This window comes from Miscanthus floridulus, chromosome 1 (assembly GCF_019320115.1).
Source record: "Miscanthus floridulus cultivar M001 chromosome 1, ASM1932011v1, whole genome shotgun sequence".
Lineage (NCBI taxonomy): Eukaryota > Viridiplantae > Streptophyta > Magnoliopsida > Poales > Poaceae > Miscanthus > Miscanthus floridulus.
The window spans coordinates 27,056,620-27,078,052 of record NC_089580.1 but is presented as its reverse complement, the minus strand read 5'-3'; the positions used below and the strand labels follow the sequence as shown (position 1 = coordinate 27,078,052).

Sequence of the window (21,433 nt, the reverse complement as noted above, 5' to 3'; positions counted from 1 at the left end):
CCTGTTCGCCTGGTCGTAAACGATCGTAAATTTCCAGCCAGAACAGTATTTTTCTCTCACACCAACCCAACCAGCAGTAAATAATCTACAATCATTTACGGCCTGCCGAACATGCTGCATATCTACTCCTGCTAACTTTATATGTATATCCTCTGTAATGTAACGAACCCTACTTGGAATTAATTTGGTGTGGATGGAATGTCCCCTTTCGCTCGGCCATGCATCTCCATCTGCTTCGACTGCTACTGCCACTGCTACGTGAGGTGTCCCCGAGTTCACATGCATGGATGCAGATAGCCTAGATGCAGAGGGAGGCCCGGGCCGGGCGGCGCCTTTAGTAGCCTGGCCCGTCCTACAGAAAAGGACGCGGGCGAATTTGGCCCATTGCACGCGCCGACCTCGCCGTATCCTCTTTCGCGAGGAGACCTCGCCATCGTATCCTAGCTTGCGCTTCGTCTGCGGCAACGGCGGTGGCGCTACGCCATTATATTATGCTTCTCGATCGTGCCCGTCGTGTTGATGGATCGTGATGGTTGTTTTTCGGTGGTGGTGCTCGCCGGCTGGCTTCTGCCAAGAAAAAAAAGTGTACGCGCCGCCGTGTGAACCGGAGGTGGACGAATGAAGCGACGGGTGTCAGTCGTGTGTCGTCGGGAACGGAACTACGCGTCGGTGGGAAAGTTCGCGGAAAGCAGCTAGCTGCTCCACTGTCCACCCCCTGCCGTCTCCGGCCGCGACTGACGCGGGCACTGGTGAAGGTATATATGTGCCGTGCTCAAGTGCTGGTCGCCGTTCGTGCGCCACTTGGCTCGCTCGCTTGACCTGACCTGCTTGACTGCTTGTGTAGTCCATTACACTCCCTATGTCCCGTGACATAAGTTTGATTATATTTGTAAAAAATAAGTACAATATTTATATCTCTAAATAAGTTTATTATAAAAATAAATTTAAAGATTTATGTAATAATATTAATTATGTATAATAAATATTAATAATTTTTATATATAATTAATCAAAGTTATTTTTTGGAAAGTGAGAACGATAGATATTTTGGAATGGATGGAATATTCCTTATATACTTCCTCCATCTCACATAAGAGTTATTTGTGATGCACTTGGCCAAGCTTTCTTAAATTTAATTATATTAATAATACAGAGTATTTATATATCTAAATAATTTTATTTCTGAAAATAATATTTAATTGTCTATCTAATGACACTAGTTATGTATAAAATACTAATATTTATATATAGTCAAAATTAAAAATGTTTAACTTCTTGTAAAGTGAGAATGACATTTTCTATGGAGCAAAGAGCAATATCTAATAGTAGTATTATATAATTACAAAATAATGAAAAGATACATTTCAACCGCTGACTTGCAATAAACAATAGATACATGCATGTGCCGCTCCACTTTTCACGACCAATGTGTATCTTCGTACTTGTACTCGTCGGCGCATAAAGCGTAGTGTAGTGGCACACATCGCATGCCGGTCGCCGGTCGGATGGATATGCCCGGTCGTCGACTCAGCGTCTGCAGCTGGTTTTAAATTGCGGGCTAAGGTGCTTAAGGGTGTATCTTTAAATCGGCTAATAGCGGAACTAAATAAGGCTATAACAGGATATAGCGGCTAAATTGTACATGAACACAAATAGCGGCACTCTACCTTAAAAGACTATAGCGGGCTATAGCGACAGCTATAGCGGGTGATTTAAAACATTGCCACTGACACGGCGGCACCGGCATGGCACGGGCTCATGTCCTCGGAGGATCCGGCTGTTCCCCACGTTACACCAGCAGGCTGCAGCCGGGCCGAATCGTCACTCGCCCAGACGCCCACCGTGCGAATTCGGTCGCTAAACGGGCCGGTGCGGCGTTACCCGTGCGCTTCGGCTCCTCTCTCTGTTCTTTGGATTCTTCACGCGAGAAGGCGCACCGCCGGCCTTTGAAGTTGCACGGACGTTGGGTTGCGTCAAGCGGATTAGGTCGGAACTAAGAATATTTTCTTGTGATTTCTGAAACTAAAACATTTTCCATGAAAAGCTATAACGACAATTTTCTTTCAAAGCTAGAATGATTTTCTACTGAAGCTACAACAAAATTTCCGTAGATCTACATATTTCCCCGCTCAGTAAAAAAATGTTACAACTTCATGACAGTAAAAGTTCTTCTACAAAGTGCCATCCTAATATACTCTCAAGTGACATTGTTTAAATCCTTCTATTGCAAAAATAAATACAAAGGTGTAACCAGAAAATTTTATCGTAGGTGGAGGTAGCCAGATATCATGAGGGGCTCTTTTTCCTTCCCTTCTTGCTCTCTATTTTTCTTCCTCCTCTTTCGCATAAAATGGAGAGGAGCGTCATTGCCTAGGACCAGAGTTGGTACGATTCTCGAGGCCACCCTCTGGCTCTGCTAGCCCCACTGTTGGATCCGCCGCAGCATGGATCACACAAACAATGCAGTTGTCGCCTTTCAGCATCATCAATGGATGTGCCTTGTCCATGTATGGGACACCCTTCATCTTGTCCTCCAATGCCACACAAGGGTGCTGGTTGAGAGAGAGTTTAAATTAAATTGGGATAAGATCCGAACAAGTATTCAAGATCTGGAGACAGATTCGCTGTCACCAGCAGGAAACCATGACAACACCCTGACTATTTTCTTGACTGCTGGTGTATGTTTTCAGTTTGGAGAAGACGGAAGAACTTCTAAACAATCTAAAGATTAACCTAGAGAATGGAGATGAGGACGACGCTGCACCTTCCTGGGTGTTTCTAACTTGTTATCGGTTAGGAGAGGTTTTCAGTTTGGTGGAGAGTAGTTTCTTTTTCCTTGCCGGTGCCTTCATGCACATAAAACTGAGTTGTAAACTAAATTCCACAGTAATTTTTTTTCCAATACTCCCTCTATTCCAAATCTCTCTATTCCAAACGGTAAGCAAGCCATAAGAGCAAGTATAATAAGGAGCTGTAAGCAGACTGAATACTGAGGTGGAGGAGAGAGGGAAGGAGAGAGAGGAGAAGTGGTACAGTTGGCTTGGACACAAGAAAAAAAAACTCTATGAGAGAGACAAGTGAGTCATATATTAATGGTAAAGATGTAACTATTATATAGATGAGCTAAAAAGTAGGCTGCAAGAATTCATACAGCCAGCAGCCGGCTGTATTATTAGCCTTGCTCTAAGAGCAGGACCATAGGCCAATGGTATAAAAACAGGAAGGAGGACAAGTCATTCACCAGCACGAGCCGCGTCGTCAATAGCACCAGCAAAATCCGTGAACTTTGGTGAGGCCGGTGAAAATGTTTATGAAAATGGGGAGCCAAATTCATTGCTGCAGGGCTGCATTGCACCTTGTGATTATTTACTCACAAATCCGATGCTTGTAGAGTTGTAGTGATTACCTGACACGAGGACGGGCGTCCATTGGTTTTAGAGGTAATGCATGTGACATCTGAATGGTGATCATGGGGCTGTAAGGTCACAGTCACCTACTAAGCACGTTGTAGCCAAGTAAAAACTGGCATGTTACAATTAGGGTCATCAAATTGGTGAACGGGGCTTGTCCAACTTTTACCAGAACAATGTGACATAGTGAAAAAAAAATCTCTTTAAGCCAAATTTTGGTACGCAGCCAAGCTCAGGCAGGTAGGAAACCAAATACACGTGAATCGTTCATCGTTGATGTGAAAGGAAAACAGAGATTACACCTTTATCATAGAAGAGAATGCACTATGCGCTACTACTACTAGTGCCTTAATCTACCTGCAGGCATTTCGTTCACAGCGCATTTTTACTGCGCTAGGGTACTAACATTATTTGTGGAAAGATAAAGGATGAAACTTCTTTGTAGAAAGATAAAGGATGAAACGTGAGACAAGTAGTGTTATTCTGCAAAAAAGAAACATCGATCGTATAACTTCTAGGAATACAATTGAAGAATCAACCGGCTATAGCAGGTCCAGGGTACAACCGTACAAGGAAATTTCCTCAAGCAGAGCACAAGTGCCTGAGGATTTTTACATCTACAAGACGTCCTCCAACATGAAATACACCAAACAGGGGATACTAGCAGCGCCGTCCAACTTTTACTTTTATGCCTGACACGAGAGAAAATCGTAGCGTAGCCTGCAAAAACAAACTGTAATAAAGAATGGTCAACAAGTTCCTCTTCCTTCCCCGAATCCAACCCATGGAGCTCCTCGGATGAGGGAGGGGGAATTAAGCGACCGCGGGCATGTCCTTAAGCCAGGCGTCGAGCGGCTTGCCGATGGAGTAGACGATGAAGCCGATCTCCCTCAGCTTCTCGGGGTCGACGATGTTGCGGCCGTCGAAGACGAAGGCAGGCTTCTGCATGTTGTCGAAGATCTTCTGGTAGTCCAGGGTCTTGAACTCGTCCCACTCGGTCAGGATGCACAGCCCGTGGGCACCCTTGGTGGCCTCGTACGCGTCCCACACGCAGCTCACCTGCTTCACGGCCGTGGGGCTCGTTGGCTGCAGGTGCATCGGGTGATCCCAGTCGAACTTGTTCATGGCCAGGTCCCGCTGGATCTGGTCCTCCGTCACCTGGGGGTCGTAGATGCTGATCTGAGCCTTGTCACCCAACAGGCCCTTGCAGACGTCAATGGCCGGGGTCTCCCTGGTGTCACCGGTGTCCTTCTTGAAGGCGAAGCCGAGAACGGCGATCTTCTTGCCGGAGACGGTGTTGAACATGGAGGACACGACGCGGTTGACGAACCGGCTCTTCTGGTAGTCGTTGATCTTGATCACCTGCTTCCAGTAGTTGGCCACCTCGGGCAGGCCATTGCACTCGCAGATGTACACCAAGTTCAGGATGTCCTTCTGGAAGCAAGAGCCACCGAACCCAACACTGGCGTTCAGGAACTTGGGGCCAATCCTGGTGTCCTTGCCCACAGCGTAAGCCACCTCAGACACATTGGCACCTGTGGCTTCGCAGAGGGCAGAGATGGCGTTCACAGAGGAGATCCTCTGTGCCAAGAACGCGTTGGCAGCGAGCTTGGAGAGCTCAGCAGACCACAGGTTGGTGGTGAGGATCCTGTCCTCGGGAACCCAGTGAGCATACACATCCTTGAGAGCCTGGACGGCCTTCCTGCCCTCAGGGGTCTCCCGGCCACCGATGAGCACTCTGTCAGGCTTGAACAGGTCCTCAATAGCAGTGCCCTCCGCAAGGAACTCTGGGTTTGAAAGGATCTGGTAGTTGATGCCCTTGCTGTTGTGGGTCAAGATCTTCTCAATAGCCTCAGCGGTCTTAACAGGGACAGTGGACTTCTCAACAACAATCTTGTCAGACTTGGAGACATCAGCGATCATACGAGCAGCACTCTCCCAGTAGGTGAGGTCAGCAGCCTTGCCAGCTCCAAGCCCACGGGTCTTGGTGGGGGTGTTCACCGAGACGAAGATAATGTCAGCCTCAGCGACGTGCTTCTCAACATCAGTGCTGAAGAAGAGGTTCTTGCCCCTGCACTGCTTCACAACATCATCGAGACCAGGCTCGTAGATCGGGAGGGTGTCGCTGTTCCAGGCCTCAATGCGGGGCTTGGAGATGTCAACAACCACCACCTCAATGTCTGGGCACTTGAGGGCAATGACGGCCATGGTCGGGCCACCGACATAGCCAGCACCGATGCAGCAGATCTTCACCATCTTGTCAGATAGATCTGTGACCTGTAATTGCAAAAGGTGCTTCATTAGTGGATTGTAAAATAGAGCACATACCCTGAGAGTATCTCACAGATGAGACATGTCAACCAAGTTTCCCAAGTTAACAGAAACAATCAGGATTCACAAGCAAAAGCACCAGATCCTGAACACTAGACTACTAGTGCACGACTGAAATAACAGAGCATAGCTAAACATGTTCTGAGAAGGTTACTTAAGTGAACTGAATAAATAGGAGTTCGGATATACTAGGTATAGCAATTGGCAACATCTACCTACCAGGTCAAACCACATCAAAAAAGGTTTGTTTTTGGTTGAACTGTTAGGACGCATTCAGATCTCATGTTTGTTAAAGCAGGCACAACACATCTCAGGTTTTTGTGCTGATCAAGATTGGGTTGGCCCCTCTTCACCACCGAATACATCTGAAATTAATGGTTTCTAAAACCTTTCCTTAGACGAACCAGACAAATTAAGTAAACACCATTACACCACCAGACACCTGTGATCCCAATCCCATTAAAGTGTCGTTTAGTTGCCAGAATTTGCGCCGCCCGAAATACTGTAGCAACAGTGTCGTTTTGTTTTTATTTGGTAATAATTGTCCAATCGTTGACTAATTAGGCTCAAAACGTTCGTATCGTAAAGTACAACCAAACTGTGTAATTAGTTTTTGATTTCGTCAACATTTAATACTCTACATATGTGTCCAAAGATTTGATGTGATATGATGTGACGGAGAATCTTACACTGTATAAATTTTGGAGATGCAAACTTGGTCCAACTAAACAAGGCCTAAGTGCACTACCGTTACCTGACACAAACACCACCTAAACAGAGTGAAGGGCAGGATACAGATCCATGACCGCCAAAATTATAAAATGAATTTACATGTATATGAGCACCGACACGGCGTTTAAAACTGCGATCAGCCAGAAAGATCTGAAACTCTGATCCAATAGGGGAGCAAAGGAAACAGAATTTAGGGGCGCAAATCCTCTTCAGCCACTACAACGCGTAACCGTAACTCCTATCAGATCCAAACCACGAAACTTCCAGATCTGAAGTCAGCGTCTTCCTCAGAGAACGAACTCGAGGAGACAACCGCTTGCAGCAGAACGAAGCCGAGGAACAAACTAGCCGCAGAATGAAATCACGGTCCTCAACTAGCATGATCAGGCGGGGGACCCATCAGAAAGGAAAAAAATCGAAGTAACAGCGTGGGATCAGGGCGCGAGTCTCACCAGATCTCGATGAACTGCAGCAAGATCTCGGGCACCCGCACCAGCGACGAAGAGAAGAGGAGCGGCGATCTCTCTCTTCCTTGGCGCGACGCGTGGGAGAAGAGAGACGCTCGCTTTGTGTGTGTGCAGAGGAGAGGCGAGGCCACGAGTCCTTAAATACCCCGCCCCGCAAACCCACTGAATCAGATCTACTACCCCTCGGCTTCAAAAAATAACCGTGCCGTGTCCCGTAGAAAAAAAAAAGTAGTACCCGCGTCAAGGCTGGTCAGAAACCAAAAGCAACTGAGGAGACGACGAGTGCTGCTCATGCATGCCACTGCCACCAAACTTGCATAGGCCATGTTTAGATCACCCAAAATCCAAACTTTATCACTATGCAAAAAGAAGATTCTCCGTCACATCAAACTTACGGTACATATATGGAGTACTAAATATTGACGAAATCAAAAACTAATTACACAGTTTGGTTGTACTTTACGAGACGAACGTTTTAAGCCTAATTAGTCAATAATTGGACAATTATTACCAAATAAAAACAAAATGACACTGTTGCTACAGTGTCGCTACATGGATTCGGGCGGCGCCGATTCCGTTCAACTAAACACGGCCTTAATCAATCAAAAAGGCTCTCACATGAGTCCATGACACTCCACCTAACCATTGCCTTCTATGCCCTCAACCTCCTCCTCACAGAAAAAGAAAATTATTCTCAAGCACCATCAAGCGCATAAACAAAAGGTGCTGATATAGCTTGGATTATTTACATATTTACCATCATTATGATGTGAGTGGTATAAAAAGTACCATGTCAGTGACACAGTGTAAGATACCATCCGTAATATCATCAGTTGCTGATTGAGCAGTTTTGGTGTAACTGAGCAGTCTGATTACTCTCTGATCAGACCTGGCTCTTCTCTCTGTTCAGTGCACAGAGAGAGTGGTAAGGTCAGGCAGCAAGATGGGTGCGTACATGTGTAGCCCATGAACTGGAAGCAAGTCAATGAACATGGTCTGAAGAATAACCTAAGAGTTGATGTAATTTAATCCACGGTCAACTACAGGCAGCAAACGAATAATTGGGCTCTGAACCAATCGAGGACGCAAAAGTTACAGCATCGGTGACAGAGATGTGAGAAATGCAGGCCGGAACAACGGAGCCCAGGCAGTAGAAATTTTCATAGCCTGGACACAGTCAGATCCAGGAAGCTGATGCTGATGCTTCTACCAGTGATTACTCTCCACCAAACAAAACGTGTGTTTTTGTTTGCTGATTAAGAAACAGAGGCCGGATCTACTGAAAGGAAACTCCAGCGTTGATGCCATGTACTTAAAAGTTAAAAGAAAAATTTTAAAGGAAAAAATAAGGGTGTGTTTAGTTCGCGAAATGAAAATTTTTGGATGTCATATCGATGTGTCGGAAGGATGTCGGGAGGGGTTTTTGGATACTAATAAAAAAACAAATTACAGAACCCATCAGTAAACTGCGAGACGAATCTAATGATACTAATTAATCGGTCATTAGCACATGTGGGTTACTGTAGCACTTAAGGCTTTTCATGGACTAATTAGGCTTAAAAGATTCGTCTCGCGATTTTGCCGAGAACTGTGTAATTTGTTTTTTTTTTTGTCTACATTTAGTACTCCATGTATGTGCCGCAAGAATCGATATGACACTTTAGGTTGAAAATTTTTGGAAACTAAACAGGGCCTAAGCAGGAAAAGGGAGAACTTTCTTAGCCTGCAGTCACTGTCATTTGATTAATGCTAGCAATAGACTGACAAAGACTCCACCTTTCTTTTCTTCATTAAGCTACCGTTTACGAAAAGACTCTAGTGAGAAACTTCAACAATTTCCACAGTTATAAGTCATGGATCGGCACATGTTGAAGCTACCAAGTCAACAAATGCCCCTGTTTTCTCGCTTAACTGATACGTACTTAAATTCTACCTAGTACAAGTCGGCACATATGTGCTATCAAGGTACTCCTACTAATACACATCTCACAAGGCCAAAAATATTAGCTAAATAAATTTAAAACATTTTCTATTTTATAAAAAAATAATTTGCATTATACACGTCACTTTCCCCAAGACCTAGGACATCGTCATTAACAAAACACAAGACAACAAACTAAACAGATCATAATTTTTTTAAAAAAAACCCAACATCAGCAGCAGCGATCACACCAACAACAGGAAATGCGAAGAGCATCCCAGAGAGACATTTCAACGAACACCAGATCTGCATCGCAGCTCTGAGCTCCTCGCCAAACGCCAACTATAGTTTACGCAGGAATTCGCCGACAATGGAGTGAAGCGGAGGAAAAGGCACGCAGACCCGCCTGGCCACGGCCAGTACCATCACGACGGCATCGCGCCCCCCATCCGAAATCGGTTGCAACCGCCACGGAGGCAACCAACCAACCCAAGGAAAGCTGGTGATTCGATTTTGAGTGGCTCTCACGCGAGACCGTGAACCGCAATCAGGCCATGGCAACCACCCACAGGCAGGGGCGCACGAGGGAGCGACGACGAGTACGGATCGGGGCAGCAAGCGAGCGAGGAGGGAAGAAGTGAGATCTCTGCATTACCGGTTGCTTGATGTGATGGCCTGATAGGGGATCGGAGCGACGTCAACTTCAGCCGGCTTTCGCAGTTTCTCCTCCAGATTTGATCTGGTTTCATTCAGTATTTACGGGCTAAACGGAGAGAACAGAGGAGTAACTACCACGTATAATGTCACTTGCCTTTTTTTAGAGCGTCATTTTCTTTTTGTTGCGTGCAGTTTTAACAAAGATATTTGGCAAAAGGATCTTGAACACCGCAAACACTTTTTTTAGAGTCATCACATACAAGATCTATAGATCTTCTCTGTCGTAATCTTAGTGAAATTTCTAGCCTGCTCTTTACATGTGGAGGAATCAAACATTTCGAGTGCATTAGTTCCGTTATGTACTTATATCCAATGCATTAACGTAAGATGCTTACGAGTATATTTCACATGTTTTTTAAAGGACATATTTTTTTTTTCATTTTTTGATACACAAAAAGGAACGTCAATATGAAACTTGTGCTTAGTTTGAAGTAATTGCATGATCGATTTTGGTGCTTACTCCATGGGCGAGAGCTAGCAGTGGAAACCTAAATAGGTCTGCCAATAGATCTACCAACTACTCTTTAAAAGGTCTATCAAATGGGATATAAAAAGGTGTCTGGGCCATGATTTGATTTATAGCTTCCACCGGTTCCTCCTTCACCTCTCCTAGTTGTAATAAATTGAAGTGGCCCTCAAATTCATAAACATTATAGGCAAAAAACACCACCATGGCATCACAATTATCCATACTAGTCCATCAACCGGTGCGGGAATCAACATTAGTTAGTGTTTTTTTATTCTCTAATACAACAGGAGATACTCTATAGCCCCTATCCAATTGTGATAAACTTATCTTTAACTAAATGTTTGTGTAACTTTAATGTGCATTTAGTTGAAACCGCAACAGCTTAGCTTAAACTATAATGACTCTTGTTGTAGCCCATGTCTTATATGACATAATGAACCTAATTTTTTAATTTTTAATTTTAATCTTATTAATTCCTACAAAATTTTCTCAAATGAAGTTGAAATTCTTGCGCTTATAATATCTATTATGAACTCTCCTTTTGTACTTCCTACAAATAATAATTTTCGGTCATAAATTACACTCTTAAGTACTATGATGGCATAAATAATCATTTATAACTTGCATCGCGTCGCATAAGATCAATGCTAGAGCTTGAAATTGAGATATAGGATGGGGTAGCGGTGCTAATATCAAGAAGGTATTAATCTAAGCTTTACAATGACTATTTACTCTAATGAAATCTTAAAGGACAGAAGTGGTAGTTACTCATCCATTCCTCAGCCTCATCCCACCTCCATTTAGAAAATAAAATAGATTCAATGACTATTATTATTATAGTCTACCGAATTAAAGGCCATAACTTATTGTTTTCGTGAGAGTAAGAAATATTTATCTTTTTCCCTAGCGGGTCTCATGAAGATTAGCGTGAACGCTCCATCAGGCACCTCTAGTTAGAATTTCTTAGATTTATCCTTTTTAGTGTGACATGTATTTAGCTTAAGTTATATACTTATATAAGATCTTGTTGCATCCTTTTTTTTACTTCGTGAGTCTATATTTTAGCTTGCAATTTTTTATGTATTTGTTATCATTTTTTATCCACATGTTAAGTTGCAAATCTATTGCTTTTGAGTGTGACATATATTTAGCTTAAGTTATATACTTATACAAGATCTTGTTGCATCCATTTCTTAACAACGTGAGTCCATATAAAGCTTTCAAATTTTTATCTATTTGTTATAATTTTTTATCCACATGTTAAGTTGCAAATCTATTGCTTATTGTATCTTACAATAGCGCATGAATAGTCATCTCAGCTTGCACCACAACACTCAATATGTTATTTTGTTATATCAAATAATTATATGTGTAGTACTATTGTTTTACAAAATATATATCGCTTAAAATTAAATGGCTCATATTGATATGAAACACTTTTTGTCAAAATGTATAAAGTTATTTAAGATAACAACTTGAAAATATATTATCATGGAGTATTAATATAACTTAAAGTGAATTTTTTGGTGCCATTATTGTATAGTTTGTTAAGGAATATTTTTCACTTGATAAGCTATTAAAATAAACATGTATCCTAATATATACATGTTTACATGGTTTACGTGGTGGTACATATCATTATGCCTACCTTTAACTTTTAATAGTGGTCGAGTGTGTAATTTAGAAATATATGTAGCATATATTTATGGATATTGAATTGGTTTTTTAATAGTTTAATGCATTTACATGTTCAACTGAAAAATATTTTTCTCTATTTTATATAACAACTAAGATGGATAATTTAGTTATAAATTAAATGGTTTTACATAGTAAGATCTTTCATAATAGCAAAGGTAGGTAATTTATAAAAAATATTGGGGTGTTCTTTTTAATTATCTTGCATAATGTTAGAGTGGGTGGATTTAGATGCTAATCTAGGGGGTTATTTTGAATTTTCTTTCACAATGACAAAAGTAGGCAATTGAAATACAAATTTAGGGGGTTATTTTGAAATATGTTTCATTATGGCAGGGTGGGCAATTTATAAGCAAGATTAGGGGTTACTTTATTATATATTTTATAATGACATAGATGGATAATTTTTTATAAATCAAAATCGATCCAACGATTATTATTTATGTTGGTCATTAGAGTCTATCAATTTGAAGGTCAGATGTTTCTGATTATTGTGAGAATTTCTAGAATTTATCTTTTTTTCTTAGCGCTTCTGGTGAGAATTAACGTGGAGCCTTCGTTGGGGCCTCTAATTAGTAATTGCTTGTCCCGATTCTCTTGCGGATGGGAAAGAGAAGGGTGTTCGATCGCTAGGGTTTCGATGAACTGTACTCTAAAAATACAAGTCAAAAATAGGTAGATGTACTATGCATATTTGAGATCTCCAATCTATTCTAGGGAAAAAATGTAAAAAGAAACCATTTTACCAAACACCTTTTTTAAGGGATTTAGCTCCATCAGAGAAGATATATCTCTAGAGGAGACAAAACTACATAGGAAACAAAGTTCTGCTAAACATGCTCGAACTGCATTTGTAAACTACGTATTGCTCAAATTGCACAAAACATTCTAAAAATGTGGCCCATTTCTTTGACAAAAGGTTCTAGTTAACTCAAGCGATAGTACAAGTTTTTTTAAACTAAGGAGGGACCTTTTCTCAAAAAAGGAAAAAACTAAGGAGGGACCTTTATAAATTATTACTTGAAATGTTCAAACAGTCACGAGCAAACTAGGTGGTCAATGCACGTTGGCCAACAATTAAGTTATACAAATATAACACTATGGTACAACCACTTCGCCATCTAGGCGAGCTCATAGGCTACTCCATTCAGTTCCCTCCCTATATGCCTGAAGATAACACCCAGTAATGTAGTAGCCTCTTGTAACGTCGCTTGGATGATGATGAAGACCTCGAACTATTGCTCATCGAATGTTCCATCACCTGGTGCTCGTTTGATGAACTATATGTATGTCATGGACGGATTCAAGAAAATGTCTAGGGGCCTTCTTCAACCTCCAGACAGCTTCAGCCTCTCATAAAGGTGTATCCATGGCAAAAATTTCTAAGGGGGGCTCCATGGATCCAGCGGCCGTACGGGGGGCTAGAGCCCCATCCGCCCCACCACTGGATCCGTCCGTGTGTATGTTATCAGAAGACATATATCCCAAGCATGCGAACGAACTAGCAGCTTGGTGGTTGGAACCCTGTTGTGGGAAGCAATCGGCTTATGCGTAAGAATTGCCATTTTAAAAGTATTTTCTCATCTGTTATACGCCAAATCATAGGTCTAAGGACTTGTTCAGTCTCATATGAACAATGGTGCACTATGGATGAGTGAGACAAGGGTTCGGGGGTTGTTTCGATTCTATGTGAGTGCCAAAGCACTGTTCTAAGGACTGGTCCAGTCTCACGTGAACAACGACGTCGCTGTGTATGAGTGGGATAAGGGTTTAGATATTTTTTCGATCTGTGTGAGAAAGTGTTGCTTCTGAATGCTTGAGGCTGTTTTGCCCCTCGTAGTTCATGTTTTTTATATACCCCAAGCATAACATATACTACCTTTTCCACTCATACATATTGAGGTCAAGGCACGGTTCATATTTGGACTAGGCGTGGTAAATTAACGATGCTACGTTGGCCCTGTGAATCCAGTGGCAACGTTTAACCACGTGGCTACGTAAAAGGTCCCTCCGCCTTGCATTGGCGCCTCCTACCAAACTCTAACGATCCCCAGAACCAGACGAAACAAGCACGGTCACATCGTGAAAGAAAAAAAAAGGTGAAACCTAGAAGCCCACGCGAATCATATGTTTCTTGCGAAACAGAGAAGCATTCCACAGATCGGAAGTCAAGCGCTGAAGTGCCAGTGGACCAAAAGGACTCTTCATTTCCAATTCTCCATGTGTGCCACTGTGGGGGAATGTCCCTCGGTGCAGATGGATCGGAGCAGTAGCAAAAGATCGCCGGCTGCTACAGTGCTACTAGCCCGCATCGTTTCAGAGCTGAACTGAAAACACCGTTACACCAAACTCTGACTCACATTTTCTACGGTTCTAGTCTGAAGTCTCCTGGGACCAGAATGTTTGGTAATGCGTGCACACCCCCATCAAGAACGAACCGCAGCCTGCCTAAAAATGGACCCGAAGACGACGACGACCTGCCGGCTGCCGTGACTGGAGCCGAGACGCGCGGCCGGAGCCGCTGCGTCAACAGTCGGGAGGTTCGGGCAGCTGTCGTGCGAATCCAGCAAGTCTTCTCGTTGGCCGGCCTCCGGTACGCCCGGTTCGGCAGAGTTAGGAGCGGGCGTCGTCGATTCATTCGTCCAACGCACAAATCGGTTAGGCCAAGGGGGAGGGAGCAGTCGAGCGGACACGGATGGCACGACGCATCAACCGACAGCCGAGGCTGCTCGCTCTTCTGGTTTTTTCTTTTCCTGGCCCTTTTTTCCCCGGCCCCTATGATGGCGAACATGGCGTGTGCCCGCTTTGGGCACGTTACCAGGTTGCTAGTGAACATGTGGAGCGTGCTGTGCGAAAAGCTCGCCTACCCCCGGGCCCCCGGCGGAGAGGGAAGGGGAGCATCATACTTACTGCAAAAGGGCAGGTCCTTTTTTTGGGGGCCCTACCTTCTCCGCTGGACCGCAGGTTTGCAACAGCGAAGGAGACGTCGAAGTTGCTGGACCGGAACGCAATTTGTTTGTTGCACCGACGCCGAACGGAACGCGTGGTACGGCTACCTTGCCACTCTCTCAGCTGTCGTTGGCCTCCACTGACTAGAGAGCTGCACCGCACTAAACTTGTCTTATTCCTTGCTATGTTGTTCAAGGACCCGCACCACGCGGCGTATCCAATTCCTTGTTACTAGTATTATACAAGGTCTTCGAAATTAGTTGAGTATTTGCTGTTTGAAAAAGGGGTTTCTGAATCACATGACCTGGATGGGTGTACCAAGAAACAAGTAATTGTCGGAAACGGGGCACCAGACCTCGCAACGAGACGACAAAAAGTTAGGCGAGCATGTGTACCTGACATGATTAGATGAGATGAATACTAACACCAGTCCAGTAGCACCATGATCTGAACGGGCGTGTGTTTTGTGCATGTGCTGAGATGTGAAGCAAAGGAAGTGAGCAGCAGCCACAGAGGGCGGGAGGCACCTCCTGAAACCTCTCCAACCCACGATCACGTCACGTCCGAGACGGCCGACCCCTTTGACGGGAGCGCGCCCTGCGTGGGCGTGGCGTGAGCGCGCCCTTTGACGGTGAGTCCGTGAACTATGCGCGAGATCATCAGACATTCAGACCGCTTCATCTTTTTATTGGAGCGTCGTCAATGATTTGATTTGAAGTATTTGACCGAGGAATGGCCATTGACCAGGCCGCACAGAGCCCCAAATCGAATAGAAGCCCAACCTGGCCCAAACTTCCTTCTCATACCCTGGGCCCAATCCATATCGAACCATCCCCGCTCGACGGCCCGAGTCGAACTATGGGGTGCGGCGGAGCGGCGCCGGCGTACGGGGCCAACACCACCCACCTGCATCATCCGCCGACCACCGACCGATGCAGTCGAGACAGGATGGGCCGATGGGGGCAGTCAGCACGCCGCCGCCGCGGACAGCACGCCGGTGCTCGGACGCTGAGGATCTCGTGACCCGTGACCTGCGTGGGATGGCGCTGCCCCCTGTCATCGGGGGTCGGCATTCCATCAAACATCTCTCGTTCACCGGCACCGAGCACACAGGTACGCTCTACGGCTCCAAGTTGTTTTATTGGTTCAAATGCACTTGGTAACTTAGATTCAGTTTGTTAAGTTTGTTGCTTCGGTAATGAAATTTGGGACTAACCCGTTCTGGGAGAAAAACAATCTTCCAGTAACTAGCAGCTTATTGTACGATTTTTTGAAACAATGAGCTTATTGTACGAATTGGCTATGACACTGAATCACTGATATCCCAATGCCTGTCATGGTGTTCATTCTGTTTCATTTTTTTACGAATTGCTATTACCATGTTAATTAAACATATCAACAACTCCACAACCTGTGGAATTTCTATTGAATAATGAATAGCATGCACAGGATGACTGCATTTTATTGGACTGGACTGGTTGCCTCCAAATTATTGAAAGAAGGGCTTTATGGGTTACACATATATATAGATACTGACATAGCAAACGATTAATCACAGAACCAAACTCTGAATTATTGCACTAAACTGTATGAGGAAACCGAGTCTAAATTGTGGAACATCATCCTTCTCGTAGCAAATTCACAAGTCTGAGCAAGTTCGCATGAGAGGATCCTCCCTCTCTGATGCTTGCACATGCCATGTTCTTCCACATAACTGCCCTTGCCTTGATATCCTCATCTCTAAGCAGCTGCACAACCTTTTCCTTGGTCTCCTCCCTTGTGACGACCCCTTGCTCATTGGAACAAAGCTTCAGGCCTGTCTTCCACACATTGCACACGTAGCTCTGGTTGCAGAACTGGTCAGCAAAGTAGGGGCAGCACAACAATGGGACACCATGCAGCACAGCTTCCATCGTTGAGTTCCACCCACAATGTGTCATGAAGCAAGCGACTGGGGGGTGTGACAATACCCTTTGCTGGGGAGCCCAAGTAACAATCAGTCCCTTCCCATTGACAATTTGCTTGAATTGGTTGAACCAATCCTCATCGATTTCTTTGGTGAAGTTTGGCCGAACCACCCATATGAACGGCCAGCCAGATAACACAAGTCCATTGGCGAGTTCATGGAATCTTGCTGCGTCAAAGACAGTAGAGCTCCCAAATGCCACGTATATGACAGAGCCCGGGGCTTGTGTGTCAAGCCAGGTGAGGCAGGTCTGGTCTTCAGACAAAAAATGACCAGTCGGCTTTGACATCGGCACTACCAGTGGACCTACGGGTAACGGATTGGTGAGGATAGGCAATGCTTCAGGTTCTACTTCTCTGAATGTGTTGCAGATGATGGCCTCAGAAAGCGCTATCAATCGGTTAGTCCTAATGACATTCTGTATGTTCACTATGCGTCTTTCTGGGGTGCTGCCCAGGCTGACCCAGGGGATCTCAGTTGAATCAATGGGTGGAGTCAGTTGGATCATCTCATGCACTTTCACATTCCCTGCATTAAATTCAATGGTCTTGCATTGGTCACTAAGACATAGGATGTAAAGAGGAACATGACAGTATGGAATTATTTATGCTAAAGATGATTTGAATATTTCTTACCGCTTTCATCAATAATACCATCCTCAATCAGTTTGGGCAGTTTCATCCTTAGTGCAAACACAGATGCTGAGTAAGTTGAGAACAAAGCAATACGTACTCCCACTGTATTTGCTAGTTCTAGCACCCAGCTCATAGACACATCTGCTATCACCCATTTTATCTGCTTGCTTCTGATCATCTCCTCAAGGGGGCTGAGCACGGCAGCTGATAAGCCCCCGACCATCTTGCCAATGTCTGTGTGATCATCATCAGGGTCCATACCATCTGGAATTGAGAGCATGTTTAAACCCTCTGGGATTGCTCCTTTGTTTTGCATGGACTTGAAGATACGATCGTGGTTGAACTTGGTGTTTATGAAGTCAATCTTGAATCCGTAGTCAACTAGCCTATGGGACAACTCCATGAGTGGAATGACATGACCTTGTGCAGGGAAGGGTAGCACCAGGACATGAGGTTTAGGAGCAGCAAAAGCCATGAAGGTTGTTTCTGTTGTGGCTACAAACAGTTTGTGGGATCAATGCTTGCTGCTCCTTGTAGGCAGGTATAACCAGATTGGTCCATCGGGTGTGCATATAAAGGGTGCCAAAATCATGGTTTTTTCATCAGACCATACATCAGCAGATTTGTAGCCTACTAAATATAGGTCTACCTTTTCCAAAGAAAAGGTTATCTTCACAATCATTCAGTCCATAGTTGACCACTTTGTTTTCTCATCTTGCTGGGCAAGCAAAATAACTGCCATATATTCGCTTATATGCACGTGGCTGAGATGCCTGCTGCTGATCTCTTCTCCTAGGTTTGGTTGTGCCTATCCATTATATGCATAAAATGTTTCATTAGATTCCAATAGGTTCAAAGATATTGGCCCTCTGTAAAAAGGATATTACAATTCTTCCTTGGAATTTCACCAACTAACGTGATGACATGGTAATTCATCTGAAAAATAAGAATATTTTTAGAACAGCTATTTCTTGGATATTGGCTATAACTTCAAATGTCTGAAACCCCAATATGTCCAAAAGGTAATTGCGATCATGGTTAACATATTACATTCTGTTTGGAAACCTTTTCTTGTTTTTGATGTTTAGTGTTCATCTACTTGTGGAGAAAGCTCACGCTGATTTGCATACTCCACTGAAATAGTAAGAGTCAGATTGTGTCTTGGAAATAACTTCAATGCCATGGCCTTGTCTCATGGGACATCTCCATAATTTTTTTGGTAAGCCTTCTTCTATTCGTCTGTGTAATTCCTTACCTAATAATTAGTTATTTGAGATAGTGACTCTGAATCAGGAACATTCCTGGTAGTCTGGTGAACTCTGCACTTGCTTCTAGTTGTAGTGCTCTGCTGGCTAAGTTTTAGTGGCTCGGCAGCTGGCATTCAGCATTCCTCTGCTTAATTTAGTAATCTGTTATACTGTGCAACTTCCATAGGCACTTTGCACAACTAGAGATTGTTTTAAAAACTTTCCAGATTGATATATACAAAAGGCAATATCTTAAGACGTAGCTAGGTGTCACTTTCAGTATGTGGCCCATGAGGTGACAATGCATTTGCTAGTAACACCGACGTCGGATCTTTTTCTCCATGTCTGTCTGTCCAACTTTGAATGCGATTCTGCGGACAATATTTATCTAACCAAATGACCTCTGAATGACTAAAACAATTCTGATAAGCTAAAGATTATTGTTCTCTCAGCAGGTTTACAAACTTGAGCAGATCCTGATGCGAGGACCCTCCATCTGCGATACTCTCGCACGCTGCTCTCTTCAAAGACAGTGCCCTCGCTCTGATCCCATCATCACCGAGCAGCTGGTCGACCTTGTCCCTGATCTCCTCCTCGGTGAAGATGCCCCGCTCATCGGCACAGATCCTCAAGCCCGTGCCCCACGTGTCGCAGATGTAGTTCTGGTTCATGAACTGGTCGGCAAAGTATGGCCAACACAGAAACGGGACGCCGTGACGCACCCCTTCCATGGTCGAGTTCCATCCACAGTGGGAGATGAAGCATGCCACCGAAGGGTGCGAGAGCACGCGCTGCTGGGGAGCCCAGCCGACGACTAGCCCCTTGTCTCCAACGCGGCGTCTGAACTGGTCCAGCCAGCCTTCATCGACGCCGTTGGCAAAGTTCGGCCCGACCACCCACAGAAACGGGCGTTTGGTGAGCGCCAGCCCGTCGGCGAGCTCCTGGAGCCTTGCAGTGTCGAAGACTGTAAAGCTACCGAATGCCACATAGACAACTGATCCGGCGGCCTGGGCGTCGAGCCAGGCGAGGCAGGCCGTGTCTTCGGGCCAGAGCTGGCTGGCTGAGTTCGACGTCGGCGCCTCGAGGGGGCCGATGGCTAGTGCCGCCTTGGGGAGGGCCAGCGCCTCGGACTCGATAGCATGGAACGTGTTGCAGACAATGGTGTCAGCGAGCGCGAATGTCGGGTTGCTCTTGGCTATGCCATTTATCATGAATCTTCGTGTCTCATTGCTGTTTCCAAACCTAACCCAGGGGGGAGGTCGGCGGCGTCGATGGCTGGCGTGTTGGGGCTCAGCTTGATCCTCTCATTCCTCTTCACAACCGCTGCACACGGAAGCACTTTGTCCAGCATGAATATATTCTGATCTGGAGAGTACAGATGACAAAGAAATCGGGTTTGGTTTGCTCTTACCACTTTCGTCAATGATGCCATCCTCTACCATCTTGGGAACACGCATCCTCAGCACGAAGATGGCAGCCAAGAAGGTCGAGAACAAGGCGACGCGCACGCCCGATGTGATGGGTACTGTAGCACTTTTGAGATTTTGGATGGGAACTGAACACGGGTTTGGTTGCTCTTCTAAATTTTAGTCGCTGTCCTATCGACTATATGGACACATGTATGTAGTATTAAATATAGATTAATTACGAAACTAAATGCATAGTTTGTGACTAATTTGCGCGACGAATCTTTTAAGTCTAATTAGTCCATGATTTGATAATGTGGTGTTATAGTAAACATATGCTAATGACGGATTAATTAGGCTTAAAAAATCGTCTCATGAAGTACTGACGGATTATGTAATTTGTTTTTTTATTAGTATCTAAACACCCCATACAACATCCTTACGACACACCTTCTAAATTTTAATCACTGTATCCAAACATCACCTTAGGCGAGCATGTGTATGGTACCTACGTGCACAACATGATTAGTGAGACGAATACGAACAGCAGTAGTAGGTACCATGATTTGAACGAACGTGTTTTTTGCATGTGCTGAGATGAGAAGGAAAGGAACTGAGCAGCAGCCTCAAAGGCCAGGGCCAGCAACTAGCGCACGGGCTGACGGTGGAGCAGGATGGCCGTCGGAAGCTGCCTCGCAGGCTCGCAGCAGCCGTGGCTGCGATCCGGCCACGTCACTATACCGCATCGATCGGCACGTCCTGAGAACTCCAACCCACGATCACGTCACGTCCGAGACGGCCGACCCCTTTGACGGGAGCGCGATGGCGACGAGAGCGCCCTCCGTGGGCGATGGGCGTGGCGTGTAGCGTCGCGACTCGCGAGCGACGCCGGTCGAGCTGGATGGACCTCACGATGCGGTCCAGTCCAGAGGACGGCCGCGTGCGTACACGGGGAATCGAGCCGGGCAGGAGGAGCAGGGAGCCAACCCAAGAACAACCCCGCGCGCGAGGAGGATTTTCGGGCTGTACTTTCCAATGTGCGGCGCGCGCTTCGCCAGCGCGGGGCTGCCTGCCGATCGGGGGTGTTGCCTCGACGCGTCTTTCCAATTCTTTACTCGTGCCGATCGACCGCATTTGCCATTCTGCCCCGTCCGCCCATTGGGCTGGGTTGCCACTTGCCACCGCTGGCCGATCGACGGTGCCGGCGGGAGGCATGGCTCCGCCGCGGTCGCCGCCACATGCATGGCGCTGGAGTTTGTCACGTACTGGGCGCGGTGCGGGTGGACGGGTAGAGGGGTCGAGAACTGCTTGCTGTTCGCTGGATAGATCCAATCCAGCGATTCTCTTAAAAGCGGATTTGCTAGCGTCCAAAAGTTCGATCTAGAGTGCTAGCATATGACGGTGCCGCACGCATGATAAAGAGCCAGTGCCGCCTGCTTTTCATGCGCCCCATGGCGTGGGCCCTCACGTCTGTGCTCGGTTTCTCAC

The 21,433-nt window shown here is 45.3% G+C and overlaps 2 protein-coding genes and 1 pseudogene across 2 annotated transcripts; all 3 read right to left on the bottom strand.

The window, feature by feature from the left end:
• Positions 1–3,888: 3,888 nt before the first annotated feature.
• Positions 3,889–7,070, bottom strand: LOC136467624 (UDP-glucose 6-dehydrogenase 5). The gene is made up of 2 exons (XM_066466420.1): positions 6,926–7,070; positions 3,889–5,687 (listed from the first exon to the last, which is right to left on the bottom strand). The coding sequence occupies exon 2, from the start codon at positions 5,664–5,666 to the stop codon at positions 4,224–4,226; it is 1,443 nt and encodes a 480-aa protein (XP_066322517.1). The 5' UTR covers positions 5,667–5,687; positions 6,926–7,070; the 3' UTR covers positions 3,889–4,223.
• Positions 7,071–16,303: 9,233 nt separating this feature from the next.
• Positions 16,304–17,772, bottom strand: LOC136476601 (UDP-glycosyltransferase 83A1-like). Its single transcript, XM_066474501.1, has 2 exons — positions 17,293–17,772; positions 16,304–17,185 (listed from the first exon to the last, which is right to left on the bottom strand). Exons 1-2 carry the CDS (start codon positions 17,765–17,767, stop codon positions 16,311–16,313), a joined length of 1,350 nt encoding a protein of 449 aa, XP_066330598.1. The 5' UTR covers positions 17,768–17,772; the 3' UTR covers positions 16,304–16,310.
• A 1,126-nt stretch (positions 17,773–18,898) lies between these two features.
• Positions 18,899–20,137, bottom strand: LOC136476591 (UDP-glycosyltransferase 83A1-like; annotated as a pseudogene).
• Positions 20,138–21,433: the final 1,296 nt, after the last annotated feature.

Excerpts from the sequence above, each read along its gene's own strand:
- LOC136467624 (XM_066466420.1), bottom strand. The coding sequence starts at position 5,666 with ATGGTGAAGATCTGCTGCATCGGTGCTGGCTATGTCGGTGGCCCGACC.
- LOC136476601 (XM_066474501.1), bottom strand. The coding sequence starts at position 17,767 with ATGGCTTTTGCTGCTCCTAAACCTCATGTCCTGGTGCTACCCTTCCCT. Across the intron at positions 17,186-17,292 it reads TGGTATTATTGATGAAAGCG|GGAATGTGAAAGTGCATGAG; the intron begins GTAAGAAATATT and ends AATTTAATGCAG.